The sequence below is a fragment of the Chlorocebus sabaeus genome, chromosome 19 (genome assembly GCF_047675955.1).
Source record: "Chlorocebus sabaeus isolate Y175 chromosome 19, mChlSab1.0.hap1, whole genome shotgun sequence".
NCBI lineage: Eukaryota > Metazoa > Chordata > Mammalia > Primates > Cercopithecidae > Chlorocebus > Chlorocebus sabaeus.
This window is the reverse complement of record NC_132922.1, coordinates 25901912-25925005: the sequence shown is the minus strand read 5'-3', so window position 1 is coordinate 25925005 and position 23094 is coordinate 25901912. Positions and strand designations below refer to the sequence as shown.

Sequence of the window (23094 nt, the reverse complement as noted above, 5' to 3'; positions counted from 1 at the left end):
GGCAGGCCGTGGCTGCCATAATTGGCCCCTTGTGTCTCTTCTAGCTACATCTGGCAGCACATTGAGATCGGCTATGTCCAGGGCATGTGTGATCTTCTGGCTCCTCTGCTGGTCATTCTGGATGATGGTGAGTGTGTCTTTACTGCCCCAGGGCTGGGGGTGCATTTCCTTTCCACTGCATGGCAGAGGGGTTGATCTCACTTTGTGACTCTACGGAATGTGGCTCCAGCCAGGTGCTCCGAAGGCCTGTCTGGTGAACACATCAATATCCTAGTGAAATAAAAAGTCCTTATATTCCATGATGCCCAATACTCAACACCCAGATAGGCCTTCGCCAGCCACTCATTGTATGAATATGAATGAGAACAAACAAACAAAAACAAACAACAAACCCAGACAGTTTCACCAGTGAGTTCTGTGAAACATTTAAAGAAGAATTAATGCCAATTCTTTACAAGCTCTTCAAAAACATAGAAAAGGAAGGAATGCTTCTTAACTCATTCAATAAAGCCAGACCTCGTATGAGAACTGGGTGTCTCATTGGTACCCAGATACCAGTAACAGACAAAGACATAACAAGAAAACTACAGACCAATATCCTTTATGAATACAAATGCAGAAATCCTCAACAAAATACCAATAAACTTAATTCACCAAGATATAAAAAAGATGATACACCATGACCAACTTGGGCTTATCTCCAGAATGCAAGGGTGGTTTGACATGCAAAACTCAATCAATGTAATTCACCACATTACTAAAATAAAGGGAAAAACCCACACAATCATATCAATTGACACAGAAAAACACAAGAAAATCCAACATCCTTTGATAATAAAAAACATTCAACAAACTAGGAATAGAAGGGAACTAAACACGATAGAGGGCATCTGTGAAAACCTCACAAATATCATCATACTCAGTGGTGAAAATCTGAACACTTCCTCCCTAAAAGCAGGAACAGGACAAGTATGTCTACTTTTGCCACCATAGGTTCTAGCCAGGGCAATTAAGAAAGACAAAGAAATAAAAATAATTCAGATTGGAAAGAAAGTAAAACTATCTTTGTTCACAGATGTGATTTTGCATATAGAAGATCTTAAGGAATAAAAAAAAAATTAGAACTGATAAACAAGGTTATCAAGTTTGCAGGATACAAGATCAATAAACAAAAGTCTCTTGTATTTCTATACACTTGAAATGAACAATCCCAAAATGAAATTAGGAAAACAATTTTATTTGCAATAGCATCTAGAAGAATACAATACTGACTGGGTGCAGTGGCTCATGCCTGTAATCCCAGCACTTTGGGAGGCCGAGGTGGGCAGATCACCTGAGGTCAGGAGTTTGAGACCATCCTGGCCAATGTGGTGAAACCCAGTCTCTACTAAAAATACAAAAAAAAAAAAAAAAATAGCCAGGCGTGGTGGTGCATGCTTCTAATTCCAGTTTCTTGGGGGGCTGAGGCAAGAGAATCGCTTGAACCTGGGAGGCAGAGGTTGCATTGGGCCGAGATTGCACCATTGCACTCCAGCCTGGGTGATAGAATGAGACTCTATCTAAAAAATTAAATAAATAAAAAACAAATAGTCCTGGCATGTTGGCTCACGCCTGTAATCCCAACACTTTGGGAGCCTGAAGTGGCCAGATCATCTGAGGTCAGGAGTTTGAGACCAGCCTGGCCAACATGGTGAAACCCCGTCTCTACTAAAAATACAAAATTTAGCCAGGCATGGTGGCAGGCGCCTGTAATCCCAGCTACTTGGGAGGCTTGGGCAGGAGAATTGCTTGAACTCAGGAGGCGGAGGTTGCAGTGAGCTGAGATTGCGCCATTATACTCCAGCCTGGGTGATAAGAGTGAAACTCCATCTCAAATAAATAAATACATAAATAAAATAGAAAACTTATGAATAAACTTAACAGAAATGCAAGATTTGTACATTGAAAACTACAAGGCATTGTTGAAGTAAATTTTAAAAAACAAAATAAATGGAAAGATATCTCATGTTCATGGATTGGAAGACTTAGTGTTGTTAAGGTAACAATGCTCTCCAATGATCTGTAAAGTCAGTACAGTTTCTGTCAAAAATTACAGCTGCCTTTGTTTTTGTTTGTTTGTTTGTTTGTTTTTTAAAAAATTGACAAGCTGACCCTAAAATTGGAAATTTAAGGGATTTAGAATAGCCAAAACAATTTTTAAAAGGAGATGTTGCAGGACTCACAGTACCTGATTTCAAAATCTACTACAAAGGTCTTAAAATAGTGGTATTTCTATAAGGATCAACATGTAGATCAATGGAATATAATTGAGAGTCCAGAAGTAAGCCCTTACATTGATAGTCAATTGATTTTGACAGAGGTACTAAGAAAATTCAACTCAGTGAGGAAAAACAGTCTTCTCAACATATGGTGCAAGAACTACTGGACATGCATATGCAAAAAATTGAAGTTGAACCCTTACCTCACACCACATATAACAAACTAACTCAAAATGGATCATAGACCTAAATGCAAGAACTAAAAGTGTAAAACTTAAAAACAGGAGTAAATCTTTGTCACCTTAGGCTAGGGAATTTTTTTTAGATATGACACCAAAAACATAAAGAAAAAATAGGCAAATTAGACTTCATCGAAATTAAAAACTTCTGTACTTCAAAGAACACCATCAAGAAAGTGAAAAGAACCCAAAGACTAGAAGAAAATATTTGCAAGTCGTATGTGTGATAAGGGACTCGTAGTCAAAATATATAAAAAACTCTTATAATTCAACAATAAAAAGACAACCTGATTAAAGTGGCTGAAGGATTTGAATAGACATTTCTCAATAGAATTGAAGATATGCAAATGCCAATAAGCAAGTTAAAGGATGCCCTGCATCAGGGTCCCCAAGCCCTATGCCACAGACAGGAACCTTGCTGCACAGCAGGAGGTGAGCAGTAGGCTAGTGAGCATTACAACCTGAGCTCCACCTCCCACCTCCTGTCAGATCAGCAGTGGCATTAGATTCTCCTAGGAGTGCGAACCCTATTGTGAATTGTGCATATGAGGGGTCTAGGTTGTGCACTCCTTCTGAGAATCTAATGCCTGATGATCTGAGGTGGAACAGTTTCATCCAGAAACTATACCCCCCACTCCACTCCCTGTCCATGGAAAAATTGTCTTCCAGGAAACTGGTATCTGGTGACAAAAAGATTGAGCACTGCTGTTCTACATCATTAGTCATTAGGAAAATGGAAATCAAAACCACAGTGAGATACCACTTCATATACACTGGGATGGCTGGAATCAAAACAATAGAAAATCATGTACTGATAAGAATATGAAGAAATTGGAAGCTTCATACATTGCTGGTGGAATTGTAAAATGGTTTGGCCACTTTATTTATTTATTTATTTATTTATTTATTTATTTATTTATTATTTTGAGATGGAGTCTCATCCTGTCGCCCAGGCTGGAGTGCAGTGGCACAATCTCAGCTCACTACAACCTCTGCCTCCCGGGTTCAAGTGATTCTCCTGCCTCAGCCTCCCAAGTAGCTGGGATTACAGGCACCCACCACCACATCTGGCTAATTTTTGTATTTTTAGTAGAGATGGGTTTTCACCATGCTAGCTATGCAGATCTCGAACTCCAGACCTCAGGTGATCCGCCCACCTTGGCCTCCCAAAGTGCTGGGATTACATGCATGAGCCACCATGCCCGGCCGGTTTGGCCACTTTAAAAAACAGTCTGGCAGTTTCTCATAGTAATGAACATAGAGTTATCATATGACCCAGCAATTTCATCCATAGATATATGCCTAAGAGAATTGAAAATATATGTTCATGCAAATACCTGTACATATATGTTCATGATAGCATTATTCATAATACTCAAAAAAGTGGAAATAGTCCCAATGTCCATCAAATGATGCATGCATAAACAAAATGTGGTATATCCATACAATGGAATATTATTTGGCAAAAAAAAAGAATGATGTTCTGATCCAAACTGCAATGTGGATGAACCTTGAAAACATTATGCTAAGTGAAAGCAGCCAGACACAAAATATCACAAATGGTGTGATTCCATTTATATGAAATGTCCAGAGTAGACAAATCCATAGAGACAGAAAGACTAGTCGTTGACAGGGACTTGGGGGAGAGAGAAATGTGAAGTTGCTGCTTCATGGATACAGGGATTTTGGGGTTGCGGGAGTGAAGAAATGTTCTGGAACTAATAGTGGTGATTGCACAACATTGTGAATGTACTAAAACCACTAAATGGTACATTTAAAGGGTGAATTTTATATGAGAATCTCAGTAAACCTGTTACAAAATGGGATTGGGTGCAATGGCTCACACCTGTAATCCTAGCACTTTGGGAGGCCGAGGCAGGAGGATTGCTTGAGATCAGGAGTTCAAGATGAGCCTCAGCAACATAGTGAGACTCCATCTCTACAAAAATAATTAAAAATTAGCCGGGCATGGTGGTGCACACCTGTAGTCCCAGCTACTCAGGAAGCTAAGGCAGGAGGATTGCTTGAGATCAGGAGTTCGAGACCAGCCTGAGCAACATAGTGAGACTCCATCTCTACACAAAAATTTAAAAATTTGCGGGCGTGGTGGTGCACACCTGTAGTCCCAGCTACTCAGGAGGCTAAGACGAGGATTGCTTGAGCCAAGGAGTTGGAGGTTGCAGTGAGCTATGATTGTGCTACTGTATTCCAAGCCCCTGGGCTAAATATATAAACATTTATGTCTAAAATACAACAACTAGGTCCAGGCCCAGTGGCTCACGCCTGTAATTGCAACACTTTGGGAGGCTGAGGCGGGTGGATCGCTTGAAGTCAGGAGTTCGAAACCAGCCTGGCCAACATGGTGAAAAATTTCTACTAAAAATACAAAAGTTAGCCGGGCATTGTGGCGGGCACTTGTAATTCCAGCTACACGGGAGGCTGCAGCAGAAGAAGCACTTGAACTCAGGAGACACAGGTTGCAGTGAGCCAAGATCATGCCACTGCACTCCAGCCTTGGTGACAGAGCGAGACTCCATCTCAAAATAAATAAAATAAAATAAAATAAAATAAAATAAATAAAATAAAATACAGGCCTGGCATGGTAGCTCATGCCTGTAACCTCAGCACTTTGGGAGGCCGAGATGGGCAGATTGTGACTAGCCTGGGCAACATGGTGAAACCTTGTCTCTACAAAAAATAGAAAAATCAGCCAGGTGTGTTGGCACACACCTGTGGTTCCAGCTACCCGGGAGGCTGAGGCAGGAAGATGACTTGAGGCTGCCAAGGTCGAGGTGCAGTGAGCTGTGATTGTGCCACTGCTCTCCAACCTGGGTGACAGAATGAGACCCTATCTCAAAAGTAAATAAATACAGCCGGGCGCGGTGGCTCAAGCCTGTAATCCCAGCACTTTGGGAGGCCAAGACGGGCGGATCACGAGGTCAGGAGATGGAGACCATCCTGGCTAACACGGTGAAACCCCGTGTTTACTAAAAAATACAAAAAACTAGCCGGGCGAGGTGGCAGCGCCTGTAGTCCCAGCTACTCGGGAGGCTGAGGCAGGAGAATGGTGTAAACCCGGGAGGTGGAGCTTGCCGTGAGCTGAGATCCGGCCACTGCACTCCAGCCTGGGCGACAGAGCGAGACTCCGTCTCAAAAAAGAAAAATAAATAAATACTACATACATACATAATAAATGGGGAGCATAATTCTACACTCTTTTTTTTTTTTTTTTTTGGACACGTTTCACTCTTGTTGCCCAGGCTGGAGTGCAATAGTGCGATCTCAGCTCACAGCAACCTCCGCCTCCCAGGTTAAGGCAATTCTCCTGCCTCAGCCTCCCGAATAGCTGGGATTACAGGCACCCGCCATCATGCCTGGCTAGTTTTTGTATTTTTAGTAGAGACAGGGTTACACCATGTTGTTCAGGCTGGTCTTGAACTCCTGACCTCAGGTGATCCACCCGCCTTGGCCTCCCAAAGTGCTGGGATTACAGGCGTGAGCCACCACACCCAGCCAACTACCTACTCTTTAGACACGAACTACACATAGTGACTTGTTTCCAAAAAGTGCAGTATGGAAGGCAGTGACGGGATGAGAAAGAAACTACAGCAGAGAAACCTGACAAACACGACCTCAGCCAGGTGACCATGGCCAACATCAGCAATCATAAATCATGCTGATAGTATATACCCTTATGATGTGATTAAAATGGCCCTTTACCTCTGTGGTCTTCCTCTCGATAACCCATAACCCAGTCTTACCATGAGAAAGGCATCAGATAAATTCCATTGCTAATAGTGCAGCATCCTACAAAAATACCGACCACTACACCTCAAAACTATCAAGGTCGCTGGGCACGGTGGCTCATGCCTGTAATCCCAGCACTTCGGGAGGCCGAGGCGGGCGGATCACGAAGTCAGGAGATTGAGACCATCCTGGCTAACACGGTGAAACCCCGTCTCTACTAAAAATATAAAAAAATTAGCTGGGTGTGGTGGTGGGCACCTGTAGTCCCGGGAGGCTGAGGCAGGGGGATGGAGTGAACCTGGGAGGTGGAGCTTGCAGTGAGCCAAGATTGTGCCACTGCACTCCAGCCTGGGTGACAGAGCAAGACCCTGTTTCAAAAAAAAAAAAAAACTATCAAGGTCATCAAAAACAAGAAAAGCCTGAGAAACTGCCACAACTAAGGGGAGCTTAAGGGAACATGACCAAGCGGCGTAATGTGCTGTTCTGGATGACAGCTTGGAACAGAAAAATGACATTCAGTACACACTAAGAAAATCTGAATACAGTATGGACTTTAGTTCATAATGTGTCCATATTGGTTCAACAAATGTATCATGCTAATGTCCAGATACTAATAATAGAGGGAACCGCGTGTGGGGTGTATGACAAGTTTTTACTGTCTTTGCAGTTTTTCTGTGAATCTAAACTTTTCTAAAATATAAAGCCTTTTTTCTGGGCGTGGTGGCTCACACCTGTAATCCCAGCACTTTGGGAGGCCGAGGCGGGCGGATCACGAGGTCAGGAGATCGAGACCATCCTGGCTAACACGGTGAAACCCCATCTCTACTAAAAAATACAAAAAACTAGCTGGGCGTGGTGGGGAGCCCCTGTAGTCCCAGCTACTCTGGAGGCTGAGGCAGGAGAATGGCATGAACCCAGGAGGCGGAGCTTGCAGTGAGCCGAGATTGTGCCACTGCACTCCAGCCTGGGCGACAGAGCGAGACTCTATCTCAAAAATAAAATAAAATAAAAATAAAGCCTTTTAGGCCAGGCACGTTGGCTCACACCTGTAATCCCAGCACTTTGGGAGGCTGAGGTGGGTGGATCACGAGGTCAGGAGATCGAGACCATGGTGAAACCCCCCTGGATAACATGTGAAACCCCATCTCTACTAAAAATACACGAAAGGTCCACCCCCAACATTGAAGGTCATATTTCAACATGAGATTTGGAGAGGACAAACATCCAAACCACATCACTTGGGCAGCGGGGCAGCTGACTGTTCTGTGCTGCTTTCTCAGAGGCGCTTGCCTTCAGCTGCTTCACGGAGCTCATGAAGAGGATGAACCAGAACTTCCCCCACGGAGGCGCCATGGACACGCACTTTGCAAACATGAGGTCGTTGATCCAGGTATGACTCCGCGTCCAGTCCTGCTTTGGACTTTTTTGGGAAACAGTAAGTAAAGCTTAGTGGCCCCAGACTGAGCTGTTTAGAGCCCACCTGGACTGGAATCCTATTTCTGTCGTACAAACTTGGCATATGCTCTTATCTCTTCTGGGCCTCAGTTTTCTCATCTGTGAAATAGGTTTTCTCATTTTCGTGAGTCCCAATAAGTTATTAGAATTATCATGGAAATGAAATAAACTAATGATTTTATAGTGCTCAGCACAGTGCCTGAGTGCCTCTCAGAGCATAGTCCATGGGCTGGCAACATCAGCCTCACTGGCACCTTGTTAGAAGTGCAAATTACTGGGCACCTTTCTTCCACCGAATAAAAATCTCTGAGTTGGGCCCAGGAGTCTGTGCCATATGAAGCTCTCCAGGTAATGCTGGTGCAAGCTCAAATTTGAGAAGTATTGTAATAAATGCTAGCTCTTCAGCATTCATAGCGATTAGTATATCTACTCCCCAGAGGAGTTAAGACACTCAACCTTTTGAGTAGAAGGAATGCAAATGTGTTAACGAGTAAATGGTGCGGATGCTTTGTTATCTACACACTAGCGGTAGAGCTACAGTTAGCTCTGATTTCTTCTTTAGTGGAACTTTAAAATACTACAAAATATTTTGGACATAAGGAAGGTAAAAGAGTAATATAATGAACACCCATGTTTCCACCCCCACCTCCCCAAGAAATAAAATATTAACCATAGGCTAGGCGTGGTGGCTTACGCCTGTAATCCCAGCACTTTGGGAGGCCAAGGCAGGCGGATCACTTGAGGCCAGGAGTTTGAGACCAGCCTGGCCAACGTGGTGAAACCCCATCTCTAACTTAAAAATACAAAAATTAGCCAGGCATGACACACACCTGTAATCCCAGCTACTCAGGAGGCTGAGGCAGGAGAATCTCTTAAACCCGGTAGGTGGTGATTGCAGTGAGCTGAGATCACACTGTTGCACTCCAGCCTGGGTGACAGAGCAAGACTCTGTCCCAAAAAAAAGTTAACTTTAGATTTTTCATTATTCGTGTACCCCTTCTTGATAGCATTTCCCCACCACTCTCCTCCCAGTGGTAAGCACTTTGCAGATTCCTGTGTTCACCATTATAATGTACTTTTAAAAACTCTTTTACAATATATGCATATATTCCTAAACAGCATATAACTCTGTTTCTTTACTCCCCACTTTACATAAATAGTTTTAAATGGTATGAACTCTTGTGCGGCTTGTCTTTATACTCAGTAACAAGTTTGAGAGGCTCATCAACAAGGGGGCAGTTGATTCCTCTTTCCCGGAAGTACAGTCTTCTGTGTTAGGAGCACAGCGCATTCTATCACATTTGATTTGGATCCATTTTCCTGTTGGTGGTCATTTAGGTTGTTTTTATTTGGTTTGGTTTTGCTTTTGCTTTGGGGAACTTGGGGTTTTGCCTTTGGCCTTTATAAACAGCACTGCACTGAAATTCATGTGTGCATCCCTGCTGCATGCATGCAACAACTTTGCTTGGTCATCTACTCGGAATGGAATTGCTGGGGCAGAGAGAATGCACGTCCTCAGTTTTATCAGGCACGACGGAATCACTCTCAAAGTGATTGTACCAGTTTCTTAATGCTCCAGGGCAGTATGGTAAGGGTTTCAACACACACCATCCTCACTTGATATTGTCATACTTACATATTTTTGTCAATCTCTTGGATATAATTCGAGCATCCCATTGTGTTTTATAATTTTTTTATTTTTAATTTTTGTGGGTACATAATAGGTATATATATATGTGGAGTACATGAGTTGTTTTGAGACAGGAATGCAACGTGAAATAAGCACATCATGGAAAATAGAGTATCTAGTCCCTCAAGCATTGATATCCTTTGTGTTCCAGACAATCCAATTACATGCTTTTGGTTATTTTTAAATGTACAGTGAAATTATTGTTGACCATAGTTACCCTGCTGTGCGATCAAATAGTATGTCTTCTTCATTCAGTTTTTTTAATTGTGATTTTATTTGCATTGTCTTGATTGACAGTGAAATTGAGTATCTTCTTTTTTTTTTTTTTTTTTATTCATTTGGATTGTGAAGTGCCTATTCATGTGCTTTGCCTATTTATTTTTCTTTTCTTTTTTTTTTTTTTTTTTTTTTGAGACAGAGTCTCGCTCTGTGGTCCAGGCTGGAGTGCAGTGGTCTTGGCTCACTGCAAGCTCCGCCTCCCAGGCTAACGCCATTCTCCTGCCTCAGCCTCCTGAGTAGCTGGGACTACAGGCTCCCGCCACCATGCCCGGCTAATTTTTTGTACTTTTTTCTTTTTAGTAGAGACAGTGTTTCACCGTGTTGGCCAGGATGGTCTCAATCTCCTGACCTCGTGATCTGCCCACCTTGGCCTCCCAAAGTGCTGGGATTACAGGCGTGAGCCACCGCACCCGGCCAACTTTGCCCATTTTCTATGTACATTTTTTCCATAATTAGAGTCATTTTGTACATACTTTTCTTTCTGTACATTATTTTTCAAACAAGGTTTTTTTTCCCCACTGACTAGCATATCCAATAGCTGGAGGTATTCTTCCACCGCCTGTTTTTTTATAACATTTTGTTAAAATATAATTTAGATACATAAAATTTACCCTTTTGAAGTGTACGATTCAGTCAGTGGCTTTTCATTTATTCACAGAGTTATGCGATCATCACCAATTTCAGAACATTTTCATTACCTTAGAAAGAAACTCTTCATTAACAGCCACTCCCCATCCCCTCCGTCTCCCCAGCCCCTGAAAACCAAGGAGCTGCTTTCTGTTTCCGTGGATTTGCCTTTTCTAAACGTTTCATATAAATGGAATCATACAATATGTGGCCTTTTGTGACTGGCTTCTTTTACCTAGCATAATGATGTCAAGGTTTATCGTGTATGTATGATGCATTGTAGCATGTATCAAAACTTAGTTCGAGGCCAGGCGCAGTGGCTCATGCCTGTAATCCCAGTACTTTGGGAGGCCAAGGCAGGTGGATCACCTGAGGTCAGGAGTTCAAGACCAGCCTGACCAATACGGTGAAACTCCCATCTCTACTAAAAATAACAGAAATTAGCCAGGCATGGTGGCAGGTGCCTGTAATCCCAGCTACTTGGGAGGCTGAGGCACGAGAATCACTTGAACCTGTAATCCCAGCCTACTTGGGAGGCTGAGGCACGAGAATCACTTGAACTCACTTGCAGTAAGCTGAAATCATGCCACTGCACTCCAGCCTGGGCGATAGAGCGAGACTCAGTCTCAAAAAAATAAAAGCAAAACTTAGTTTGTTTTTATTACCAGATAATATTAAAATAGATGGTATGGATATGCTACTTATATTTATCTATTCATGTCTTGATGGACATTTGAGTTGTTTCCCAGTTGTTGGCTATTATGAATAACACTATTACACACATTCATTCATGTACAGATTTTTATGTGGATATGTTTTTGTTTTCATTTTGTTTTTTTACACAGGGTCTCACTCTGTCACCCAGGCTGGAGTCCAGTGGTGTAATCATAGTTCATTGCAGCCTTGAACTGGGCTCAAATGATCCTCCCACTTTAGCATCCTGAGTAGCTGGGACTATATGCCCAGGACACCATGCCAGGCTAATAATACATTCTTTTCTTTCTTTGTTCTTTTTTTAGAGACAGGGTCTTGCTATGTTGCCCAGGCTGGTCTCAAACTCCTGGCTTCAAGTAATTTTCTTGCCTTGGCCTCCCAAAGTGCTGAGCCACCACACCTGACCGAGAGATGTTTTCATTCTTCTTGGGGATAAACCTAAGAGTGGAATTGCTGCATCATATGGAAATTCTGTGTTTAGGTTTTTGAGGAACTACCAAACTGTTTTCCATAGCAGACACACCATTTTACATTCTCAGGAGCAGTGTATGGGGGTTCCAGTTTCTCTGCATCCTCGCCAACACTTGTTATTGTCTGTCATTTTTCACTATCCTAGTGAGTGTGAATTGGTATCTTGCTGTGGTTATGAATTGCGTTTTCCTAAGGATTAAGGATGCTGAGCATCTTTCATGTGCCTCTTGACTATTTGTGAATCTCCTTTGGAGAAATGTCTATTCAGATCCTTTCCCTTTTTTTTTTTTTTTTTTTTTTTGAGACGGGAGTCTCGCTCTGTCACCCAGGCTGGAGTGCAGTGGCCGGATCCCAGCTCACTGCAAGCTCCGCCTCCCGGGTTTATGCCATTCTGCTGCCTCAGCCTCCCGAGTAGCTGGGACTACAGGCACCCGCCACCTCGCCTGGCTAGTTTTTTGTATTTTTTAGTAGAGATGGGGTTTCACCGTGTTAGCCAGGATGGTCTCAATCTCCTGACCTCGTGATCCGCCTGTCTCGGCCTCCCAAAGTGCTGGGATTACAGGCTTCAGCCACCGCAGCCCGGCCCCTTTCCCATTTTTTAAACTATACCTGTCTGTTAAGGGCTACATGGTGTCTGGTGTGTGGATGTACCACCATTTATTCAGCTGTCTCCTCTGCTCCAGCCTTTTCCCAAGAGGCTGATGCTGCCTTTCCTTCCTTGACAGATCCTGGACTCGGAGCTGTTTGAGCTGATGCATCAGAATGGGGACTACACTCACTTCTACTTCTGCTACCGCTGGTTCCTGCTGGATTTCAAGCGAGGTACAGACTTTAAACGGGGGACCTGTGTCCAGACTCTTTGTAGCAGAACTTTCAGGGGAAAAGATCTTGTGGAGGTGAGGTTGAAGGGTTGGCAGCAGAGGCAGCAGGGGAGAGAAGCACACGTTTATGGAGTTGGGACTATCGTTTCACCTGCCTTATCTTGACATTGACAGTCTGCAGTAGGTGCTGTTAAGATCTTCATCTTTCCAATCAATGAGGAAACCGAGGCTGAGAAGGGTTAAATTCAGAGCTAGGGAGAGATAACTTCAGGGCTGGGGTGAGTCTAGCCAGGATTTGAACCCACCTCTTTCATTCTGCTGTGCTGCTTTTCAGAGCCCAAGAACTCTAAAGCCCATGAGGCAGGGGCTATTTCATGCACATTCCAACATGACATAAAAGTGTCATATAACACAGTACTTTGTTGCTGTTGTACAGATTTGGGATAATGTTAATAATTATAATAATATCAGACATGGGCCAGGTGCGGTGGCTCACGCCTGTAATCCCAAGGAGGCCAAGGAGGTCAGATCATGAGGTCAGGAGATCAAGACCTAACATGGTGAAACCTCGTCTCTACTAAAAATACAAAAAATTAGCTGGGCATGGTGGTGCACGCCTGTAGTCCCAGCTACTCAGGAGGCTAAGGCAGGAGAATTACTTGATCCTGGGAGGCGGAGGTTGCAGTGAGCTGAGATCACACCACTGCCCTCTAGCCTGGGTGACAGAGCAAGACTCTATCTCAAAAAAAAAAAAAAAAAAAAATCTGACATGTATGGAGTGTTTCAGTGCCACGCACTGTGCTGAGTCATTTATGTGTATTGTCTCTTTAGCCTTTTTCTATTATCAGCTTCACCCCACTTACAGATGAGGAAAGAGACAGGCTCATGGAGAAGTAACTACCCCAGGATCCCCTTGCCAGCAAGTGATGGAGGAAGGATTCACACCAAGTTTATCAGACATAGGAAGGCTTTTTTTTTTTTTTTTTTTTTTTTTTTTTTTTGAGACGGAGTCTTACTCTTTTTGCCCAGGCTGGAGTGCAATGGCGCGATCTCTGCTCACTGAAACCTCCGCCTCCCAGCTTCAAGCGATTCTCCTGCCTCAGCCTCCTGAGTAGCTGGGATAACAGGCACCCGCTGCCACACCTGGCTAATTTTTTTTGTATTTTTAGTAGAGGCAGGGTTTCACCATGTTTGGCCAGGCTGGTCTCAAACTCCTGACCTCAGGTGATCCACCCGCCTCGGTCTCCCAAAGTGTTGGGATTACAGGCGTGAGCCACCACACCCGGCCTTTTTTTTTTTTTTTTTTTTAAGACGAAGTCTGACTCTGTCGCCCAGGCTGGAGTGCAGTGGCGCGATCTCAGCTTACTGCAACCTCCACCTCCCGGGTTCAAGCAATTCTCTGCCTCAGCCTCCTGAGTAGCTGGGATTACAGGCGCCCGCCACCATGCCTGGCTAATTTTTTTTGTATTTCTAGTAGAGATGGCGGTTTCACCATGTTGGCCAGGCTGGTCTTGAACTCCTAACCTTGTGATCCACCCGCCTCAGCCTCCCAAAGTGCTGGAATTGCAGTCATGAGCCACCGTGCTCAGCCGAAGGCTTACTTTTAACCGTTGCTCTATTCTGCCTCTTCACTAGACTCAGAGGCCACAGCCAGCTCTGCCCGTGTGGGGGGGGAAAGGAGAGAGGCCTCCATGGGTGCTGATGGAGATGTGGGTGCGGGGATAGCAGGTGTTGCTGGTCTAGGGGCAGGGCAAGGACGAATCTGTGTAATTCAAACCCACACATGCCTGGTTCCTCCACTTACAGAATGTCAGAGCTGGAAGGAAGTTAGAACTTACGTGGTTTACACAGCCCATCCTACAGATGGGGAAACTGAGGTTTCTGGTGGTCAAATGACAGAGTCCTCTCCTGTCTTCTGACCTGAGTTCTATCCACTGCACCAGGGCAGAGGCATAAGGCAAAACTTGCCCGGGATTTTCCCAGCTTTGGGGATTTCCCAAGGGCAGGCACCATTGTGAGCCCTGTCACCAATTCTCTCCCCATGTGTGTTGGTGTCTTGGCAGAACTCATCTATGATGACGTCTTCTTGGTCTGGGAGACCATCTGGGCAGCCAAACATGTCTCCTCAGCACACTACGTCTTGTTCATTGCGCTAGCTCTGGTGGAAGTCTACCGCGACATCATTTTGGAGAACAACATGGATTTCACAGACATCATCAAATTCTTTAATGGTACCCACATGATTGGGGCCTCATGAGAGGGGTGCAGGCTGCTGGAGGCCCCTTCTGGGGATCTCAGGAGGCATGAAGATGGGCTGAGATGGATGCATGGTGAAGGGGATAAAGAGGGCTCTGCACACTTCTTATGGCTGTTTCCAAAAGGACAAGTTCACATCTCGTAATGCTGAGGGTGCATTTTTCTCAGGGATCTGGCAGAGGGACTACGGGTGTTGAAATCAGCTTAGGGGCAAAGCCTGGTTCTACCGCTGACCAGCTGTGCCCATGGTCAAGTCACTTCCCCTCTCTCTAAACATCCACTTCCTCATCTGTGAAATGGGCTAGCAGTGGTCTGCTTTGGTTGATGTGTGTGGGAAAAGCAGGCCCAGGGCAGCAATTAAAGTAACACGAAAAAGACACAGCCTTTGAAATCAGGCAGATGTGAATTCTGATCCAGGCTCCTGGGAGCTGTGTGACCTTGTCCAAGTGACTTCACGTCTCTAGGCCTCAGATTCTTCAGGGATAAAATGGTACTAACACTCCCTCCCTCACAGGGAGGTCCAGAGGATTACAGGAGACAACATGGTTAAATCCTAGCACGTGGTACCTGGAGGGAAGCCAATAAACGAAAGCTGTCGCCACTGTTATCACTATTAAAACATTTTTTTAATGAAAAAGTTCTGGAAAAAACAAAAGAAGAAAAAAGCCAACTGTGACCTCACTTTTGAAACATTATTAGGGTTCTTAATTTAAGTAAACTTTTGGGGGGAATAATTTTGCATTTTAGTTGTCTACTGAAATTGTAGATTGAGAACTGTTTTAGATTTAGATACACAGAAGATGCATGGTACCTTGGCCTAGCTTTGCCTACTGTTAGCATTTACATGACTCTGGTACATTTGCCAAAACTAAGAAATTATCACTGGCACATTACCATCTACTAAACTACAGGCGTTATTTGGATTTCACCTGTTTTTTTTCACCAATATCCTTTTTCTGTTCTAGGGTCTAATCCAGGAAACCACAGTCATGTTTATTTTTATGTTTTTACAATTTCAGAATCCAGTTGTATATACCTTTTTTCACTTAATATTTCAAACATTGTCTTTCATATAATCTTTTTTTTTTTTTTTTTTTTTTTGAGATAGAGTCTCTCCCTCTGTTACCAACACTGGAGTGAAGTGGTTCGACCTCAGCTCACTGCAACCTCCGCCTCCCAGGTTCAAGCGATTCTCCCACCTCAGCCTCCTGAGTAGCTGGGACTACAGATGTGCGCCACCACACCTGGCTAATTTTTGTATTTTTAGTAGAGACAGGGTTTTGCCATGTTGGCCAGGCTGGTCTAGAACTCCTGACCTTGGACGATCCGCCTGTCTTGGCCTCCCAAAGTGCTGGGATTATAGGTGTGAGCCACTGTGCCCAACCAGTCATTTTTTTAAACTACAAACTATATCTCAAGTGACTGTTCCATAACTTACTGAACCATTTCTTATCATTAGCATGTAGGTTATTTTCAGTTTGAAGGTGTGATTGAGAGTCCAAAGCAATTAATCTGTTAGCATAAAGATACCTAAATTTTCTCAATTCATGCACTGCTAGTGTCTCTGTAAAATTATAAAGCACCTCAGGCCAAAAGTTTCATTTAGTAAGTAGTTAGGTCCAAACCACTTCATAAATATTTATATCCTAACAACTTAGAAGCCGTTAAAAAAATAACACATATATTTTATCTTTTTTTTTTTTTTTTTGAGACGGAGTCTTGCTCTGTCGCCCAGGCTGGAGTGCAGTGGCCAGATCTCAGCTCACTGCAAGCTCCACCTCCCGGGTTTACGCCATTCTCCTGCCTCAGCCTCCCGGGTAGCTGGGACTACAGGCGCCCGCCACCTCGCCCGGCTAGTTTTTTGTATTTTTTAGTAGAGGTGGGGTTTCACCGTGTTAGCCAGGATGGTCTCGATCTCCTGACCTCGTGATCCACCTGCCTCGGCCTCCCAAAGTGCTGGGATTACAGCTTTTTTTTTTTTTTTTTTTTTTTTTTTTTTTGAGATGAAGTTTTGCTCTTGTTGCCCAGGCTGGAATGGCGCAATCTTGGCTCACTGCAATCTCCACCTCCCGGGTTCAAGTGATTCTCCTGCCTCAGCCTCCTGAGTAGCTGAGATTACAGGCATGCACAACCACAGCCGGCAAATTTTGTATTTTTTTAGTAGAGATGGGGTTTCTCCATGTTGGTCAGGCTGATCTCAGACTCCCAACCTCAGGTGATCCACCTACCTCAGCCTCCCAAAGTGCCGGGATTATAGGTGTGAACCACCATGCCCAGCCAATAATACATACATATCTAAAGAAAATAACATTTTTACTTCATTCCTAAATAAGCACAATTGCTAATGGGGTGTGTGCACCTGTTGGGCTTTGCACACCTTCTCAAGCCTTGGAATCAGATTGGACACCACCTCTTTCGTTTTCTGTTCCATATTGATTTTCACATGGCACTTTCTTTCTTTTTTTTTCTTTTTTTGAGACGGAGTCTCGCTCTGCCACCCAGGCTGGAGTGTAGTGGCACGATCTCAGCTCACTGTAAGCTCCACCTCCTGGGTTCACGCCATTCTCCTGCCTCAGCCTCCCGAGTAGCTGGGACTACAGGCGCCCGCCATCACGCCTGGCTAATTTTTTGTATTTTTAGTAGAGACGGGGTTTCACCGTGTTAGCCAGGACGGTCTCGATCTCCTGGCCTTGTGATCCGCCCGCCTCGGCCTCCCAAAGTGCTGGGATTACAGGCGTGAGTTACCGCACCCGGCCCATGGCACTTACTTTCTATTTCAGCAGCTGCTGAAAACCTAGCTTTGCAAAGACAGTCATTGATGGGACGCTGGGTATGGTGGCTTACGCCTGTAAGCACTTTGGGGGGCCAAGGAGGGTGGATTACTTGAGGCTAGGAGTTCCAGACCAGTCTGGCCAATGTGGCAAAACTCTGTCTCTAATAAAAATACAAAAATTAGCCCAGCATGGTGGTGCACACCTGTCATCCCAGCTACTCGGGAGGCTGGGATTACAGGAGGCATGGGAATCACTTGAGGTTGGGAGGCGGAGGTTATAGTGAGCCGAGATCACACCACACTGCACTCTACCCTGGACAACAGAGTGAGACCTTGTCTCAAAAGAAAAAAAGTTATTGATGAGAGTGTAGTAAAATTCATGAACTCACTCCAGCTAACAGCTGACATGGCGCTCAACTTAGATGAAGCATTGCCGCGCTTCCCTCGAAATATCCAGATACTCCACAGTGTCCCTGTAAGTTCACTGTGACATGCTTGGGTACCTTGGTACCCAGTTTGGGAACCATGTCTTAATTTTAGTGTTGTTTTGTTTTTTCTTTGCTTTCTACTGAATGGTTTGTTTATGATAAATATCTACGTTTAGGATTATTTGGTTTGGAAGTCTGACCACATTGTATGGCTCTTTGATAAAATTATTATTTTCTTTGCTTTTTTTGTCCCTTTCTCCTCTTCCCTCTCCATCTTTCCTCCCTCTGTTGCTTCCTCCTTTTCATATCTTTCAGCATCTACTGTGTGCCCAGCACTGCTTTCAGTCTTTCTGTTTATAGGAGAGGAGTGGAAGGACTTCACCTTTTCATTTTTTTTTTTTTTTGAGATGGAGTTTCGCTCTTGTTGCCCAGGCTGGAGCGCAATGGTGCAATCTTGGCTCATCACAAGCTCTGCCTCCCAGGTTCAAGTGATTCTTCTGCCTCAGCCTCCTGAGTAGCTGGGATTATAGGCATGCGCCACCACACCCGACTAATTTCTGTTTTTAGTAGAGACAGGGTTTCTCCATGTTGGTCAGGCTGGTCTCAAACTCCTGACTTCAGGTGATCTGCCCACCTCAGCCTCCCAAAATGCTGGGATTACAGGTGTGAGCCACCGCGCCCGACTGACCTCACCTTTTTTTTTTTTTTTTTTTTTTTTTTTTGAGGCGGAGTCTTCACTCTGTCGCCCAGGCTGGAGTGCAGTGGCACCATCTCGGCTCACTGCAAGCTCCGCTCCCGGGTTCGTGCCATTCTCCTGCCTCAGCCTCCTACAGGCGCCCGCCACCGTGCCCGGCTAATTTTTTTGTATTTTAGTAGAGACGGGGTTTCACCGTGTTAGCCAGGATGGTCTCGATCTCCTGACCTCGTGATCCGCCCGCCTCGGCCTCCCAAAGTGCAGGGATTACAGGCGTGAGCCACCGGCGCCCGGCCTGACCTCACCTTTTTTATAGCACATCCTGTGAACCAGCATTATCCCATTCAATCCCCACAGTAACTTGGTGAGGCGGCTGCTGTTCCAATCCCCATTTTACAGATGAGGAAACTGAGGTCCAGAGTTAGAGGGCTTCTCCAGGGCCTCTGCTTCCTGAGCCAATCTGTGATGGAGACGCCCCCAGAGAAGCCTCCAGGGCCTGGAAGTGTGCCCTAAGACTGGACACAGAAGGAGGCTCATGAGATTTTTTTCTGCTCTTTCAGAAATGGCTGAGCGACACAACACCAAGCAAGTCCTGAAGCTGGCGCGGGACCTCGTGTACAAGGTGCAGACTCTGATTGAGAACAAGTGAGGGGCACCTCACCCAGGCAGCCTCAGCCAAGCTGCCCCACCTGTTCCTCTGCTTATTTTTCCTCCTGGCTGAACGGTCACCCCAGGAGCGGGGTCCTGGTGTCTGCTCACAAGCATGGAGTTCAGTGCAAAAAGAAACTACCCTGACTTTCACTTCTGGGCAGGTGGGGTGGAGGGAGTACCCCTTCAATTTAGCCTTACGTTTTCCTGTTTGACCAAAGATTGCCTAAGTCTGGCGTTCCTCCCTTGCAGGAGGTAGGGGTTGTTGGTGGACGAGGAGCCATCGTTGTTTGCTGGTGTCCAGAATGGTCTCCTCTTCTTCTTTCCCTATCCCTCCAAACTGTCTTGTAAGATGAGACCTGGGTAGGGAATTTCTTTTTGGAAATTGGTGTAGAAGAGGTGTGTGGGGCTACCTCTGTGCTCCTCGGCAAGGAGCCTTTGGCGATATTCTGGACATGGCTAGAGATTGACCCTCCACGTCGACATTACTGACGTTTGCGGCCAGGTGATTCTTTTTGAGGGGACTGTCTTCTGCATTGTAGGATGCTGAGCAGCATCCCTGGCCTCACCAGATGCCAGTCGCACCATCCCCCACTCACACCCCAGTTGTGACAACCCCCAAAAATGTCTCTAGACATTGCCAGATGTTCCCTGCAGGGCAAAATTGCCCCCATTTGAGAACCACTGGCTTGGAGGAGGGACTACAAATGACTTCCTCCCCCATTCTTTTGATGCTAAACCATCCTGGTCCTGAGGCCTCCCCCCACTTAGAAAAGGCACACAGGAGGCCCGGTGCGGTGGCTCACGCCTGTAATCCCAGCACTTTGGGAGGCCGAGGCGGGCAAATCACAAGGTCAGGAGTTCTGAGACCAGCCTGGCCAACACAGTGAAACCCTGTCTCTACTAAAAATACAAAACATTAGCTGGGCGTGGTGGCGGGCGCCTGTAATCCCAGCTACTTGGGAGGCTGAGGCAGGAGAATCACTTGAACCTGGGAGGTGGAGGTTGCAATGAGCTGAGATCGCACCACTGCACTCCAGCCCGGGTGACAGTGCGAGACTCTGTCTCAAAAAAATATAAAAAAAGAAAAGGCACACAGGAGTCCCTCACACATCTCTCTTGGAGTCTGGGATTCCATCTGTTGTATTTTCTCCTTTTTTTCTCCTCTGTGTGATGCCAGAAGATACTCGTTTTCTTCTTTTCAAGAAAAGCATCTCCCCACATAGGGAGTGGACCCAAAAAGTGTCTGTAGGCATGAGACGGTCAGAGCTCTTTGGGGTCCTGCTCAGAGCCGCCCAGGCCGGGCAGAGTCTGTATCCTGCTGCCATCTTGCAAGGGAAAACTGCCTTTCCTTCCAAGTATTTGGTCTTAGAAATGTGTGTGTGTGGTGAAAGCTACTTAATGGTGGTATTAGAATTAGCTTTTCTCTAAGTGCAGTTACTCACTCAGGACAAAGGAGGAAAAGGAAGGCAGAGGTCGGCCAGCGTAGAGCGTGGTGTGTGTTTTCCTTAGGGAACATCAGCTGATGAGCTGGGTCCGGGACCATGCTAGGTCTTGGAACAGTCCCCCCGAGGTCTTCACACAGAGTGTCACCAATCCACAAACAGACCGGAAGTGAGCTAGTGTACTCTGCCTACCTGTCCTTTTGATAGAGCAGTCTTGCCCGCTCTTCTGTTCTGAGAATGCACCCAGAATGGGGGAAACCCAGCAAGCATCAGAGAGAAAGGCTCTTCCCGGGAGACCTGCCACCTCTAGGGTGGTCAAAGAATGGCAGCTGGGATTTTGGAGAGGGGAGAGGATAGGTAAAGCAGCGTATTGAAGCATTTGCGAAGGGGCGTATTAGTCCTCCCATCCTGAGCACACCGGGATTGGGATGCATCCTTGCCTTGTGTGCTTGTGAAGGCTTCTTGCCCTCAGTACAGCAACTTCAACTGCACCTGAACCTCCAACCTCTGCCTAGCCTCTGGTGCAGGGTGGATAGAGGTCTAGTCAACCCTTACTTTCTGAAGAGAGCTCTGTGGGAGACTTGAGGCTACGGTAGCCTTCATGGCTCCCAGCTCCTACCCCACCCCACCAAAGCAGAAACGGGAGACAGCAACGTTCTGGCTGCCATTAGACTTGCGTCTCCCTGCGCTATGTACCCCAGCTTCCAAGACAGGAAGAAATGTGCAAAAGGCCCCTCCGGAGAAAACTGTATTTTGCCATTCAGCTGTTCTTTACAGAGGGTGTTATTTTGGTGAGACCCAGGTCCCAGACCTTCTGATTCCTATTTATTTTTTTAACAGACTAGTCTCAAAGTACAGCACAAAATCTCTTCTCTGCCTTCTCTCGTGATGTTCCAGAGAGCATCTGTGGTTGTGATTTGGAATAAGTCATATTTATTTGGTTTACTGTGCCTATTCAGATCTCTGTATGTCGTGTGTGTTTCTGTGTCCTGGAATTGGATGCGTGGGAGTCGTTCTGTCCACAGAGTGCACTCTTTTTTTTCAATGTGGCCCACATATCTTGTAAATGTTTGCTGAAGAGTTGTGTCTATATATAGAGAAAATATATATAAACAGAGAAATATGTGAATCTGGGTTTTTTTGTCTTTTTTTTTTTTTTTTACTCTGAAAGAAAGAAATGCTTGCTTCTGAATACTGTGTCTTCCCACTCACACCCCAGTAACCCTATACGGGGTCAGATTTTTGTAATATCTACCTGGCCTTTTCCCAGAAAAGGTGAATCACTTCTGACTTCTTGTATGAGTTGGCTCTTACCACAATTAATGCTGCATTACAAATGACCCAAAACGTAGTGGTTTAAAACAGCCATGTATTTAGCTGATAATTCTGTGGGTCAGCAGTCCAGGCTAGGTTCAGCTGGGAGGTTCTTCTGTTCTTAGTCAGACTTCTTCATGTGTCTGTGGTCAGCCGATGTCCAGATAGGCAACTCTGCTTCTCATGGTTGTCCGGCTGTTGACTAGGGCAGTGGGGGAAACTGGGTTCTCCATCTCCTATCCTCCAACAAGCTAGCTTAGGCTTGTTTACATGGCTATGATGGCAGATCCTAGAAGGTAAGCAGAAACATGCACTGCCTCTTGGTCTCAACTTCTCTGGCGTAGTCATTTCTGCCACATTCTGTTGGTCAGAGTAAGTCACATGACTAAGCCCAGCTTCAAAGGGTAGGCAAATGGATTGTACTTCCTGATGAGAGTCTTTGGAAAGTGATACTGAAAAGGAGCATGGGCCAGGCATAGTGGCTCACCCGTGTAATCCCAGCACTTTGGGAGGCCAACGCAGGAGGATCACTTGAAGCCAAAAGTTCAAGATCAGACTGGGCAACGTAATGAGACTCCATCTCTCCAAAATAAAAAATTAAAATTAGCTGGATGTGGTAGCATGTGTCTCTGGTCCCAGCTACTCAGGAGGCTGAAGTGGGAGGATCACTTGAGCCCAGAAGATAGAGGCTGCAGTGAGACACGGTCATGCCACTGTGCCTCAGCCTGGGTAACAATGCAAAATCCTATCTCGAAAAAAGAAAAGGAGCATGGATCCAGGCTGAGAGATAATTGAGGCCATTTTTGCAAAGAGTCTGCCACATTCCCAAAGGCCCAGTGCACAAGAGGGGTTCCCAGTCAGCCATTTGACCTGAGAGCATAGCTCTAAATTAACACTTCCCTGAATCCCGACTGCTGAGCTAGCTCATTTCTCACTCCGATGCTCCCAAAGACAACGAGTTCATTCCCCCAACATCGCTGGTTCTCACTCATGGCTGCCGTTCAGAACGATAGTCATCAGGCAGTGAGCACTGTGCACAGATCTCCACCTCCATCAGTCTCTAAACATGACTGAGGAAAACTAGTTTTCAGCTATGGAAGCACAGCCTGATTTAATTATAATGAGCAGCATCAAAACCTCAGGGTTGTTTTTTTGTTTTTTTTGAGACAGAGTCTCACTCTGTCACCCAGGCTGGAGTGCAGTGGCATGATCTCCACTCATTGCAAGCTCCGCCT

At 45.4% G+C, this 23094-nt stretch overlaps 1 protein-coding gene across 3 annotated transcripts in view; it reads left to right on the top strand.

Annotated features, from left to right (window-relative positions):
• Window positions 1-21674, top strand: part of SGSM1 (small G protein signaling modulator 1) — a 119668-nt gene extending 97994 nt beyond the window's left edge. For all 3 annotated transcript variants that reach the window (XM_007975205.3, XM_007975204.3, XM_073006866.1), the window contains 5 exons: window positions 45-127; window positions 7525-7634; window positions 12206-12302; window positions 14365-14532; window positions 19013-21674. In XM_007975205.3, coding sequence (XP_007973396.2) covers window positions 45-127; window positions 7525-7634; window positions 12206-12302; window positions 14365-14532; window positions 19013-19101 — 547 coding nt within the window. In that variant the 3' untranslated portion in view covers window positions 19102-21674. The remainder of the gene's footprint in view (window positions 1-44; window positions 128-7524; window positions 7635-12205; window positions 12303-14364; window positions 14533-19012) is intronic.
• The last annotated feature ends 1420 nt before the right edge of the window (window positions 21675-23094 follow it).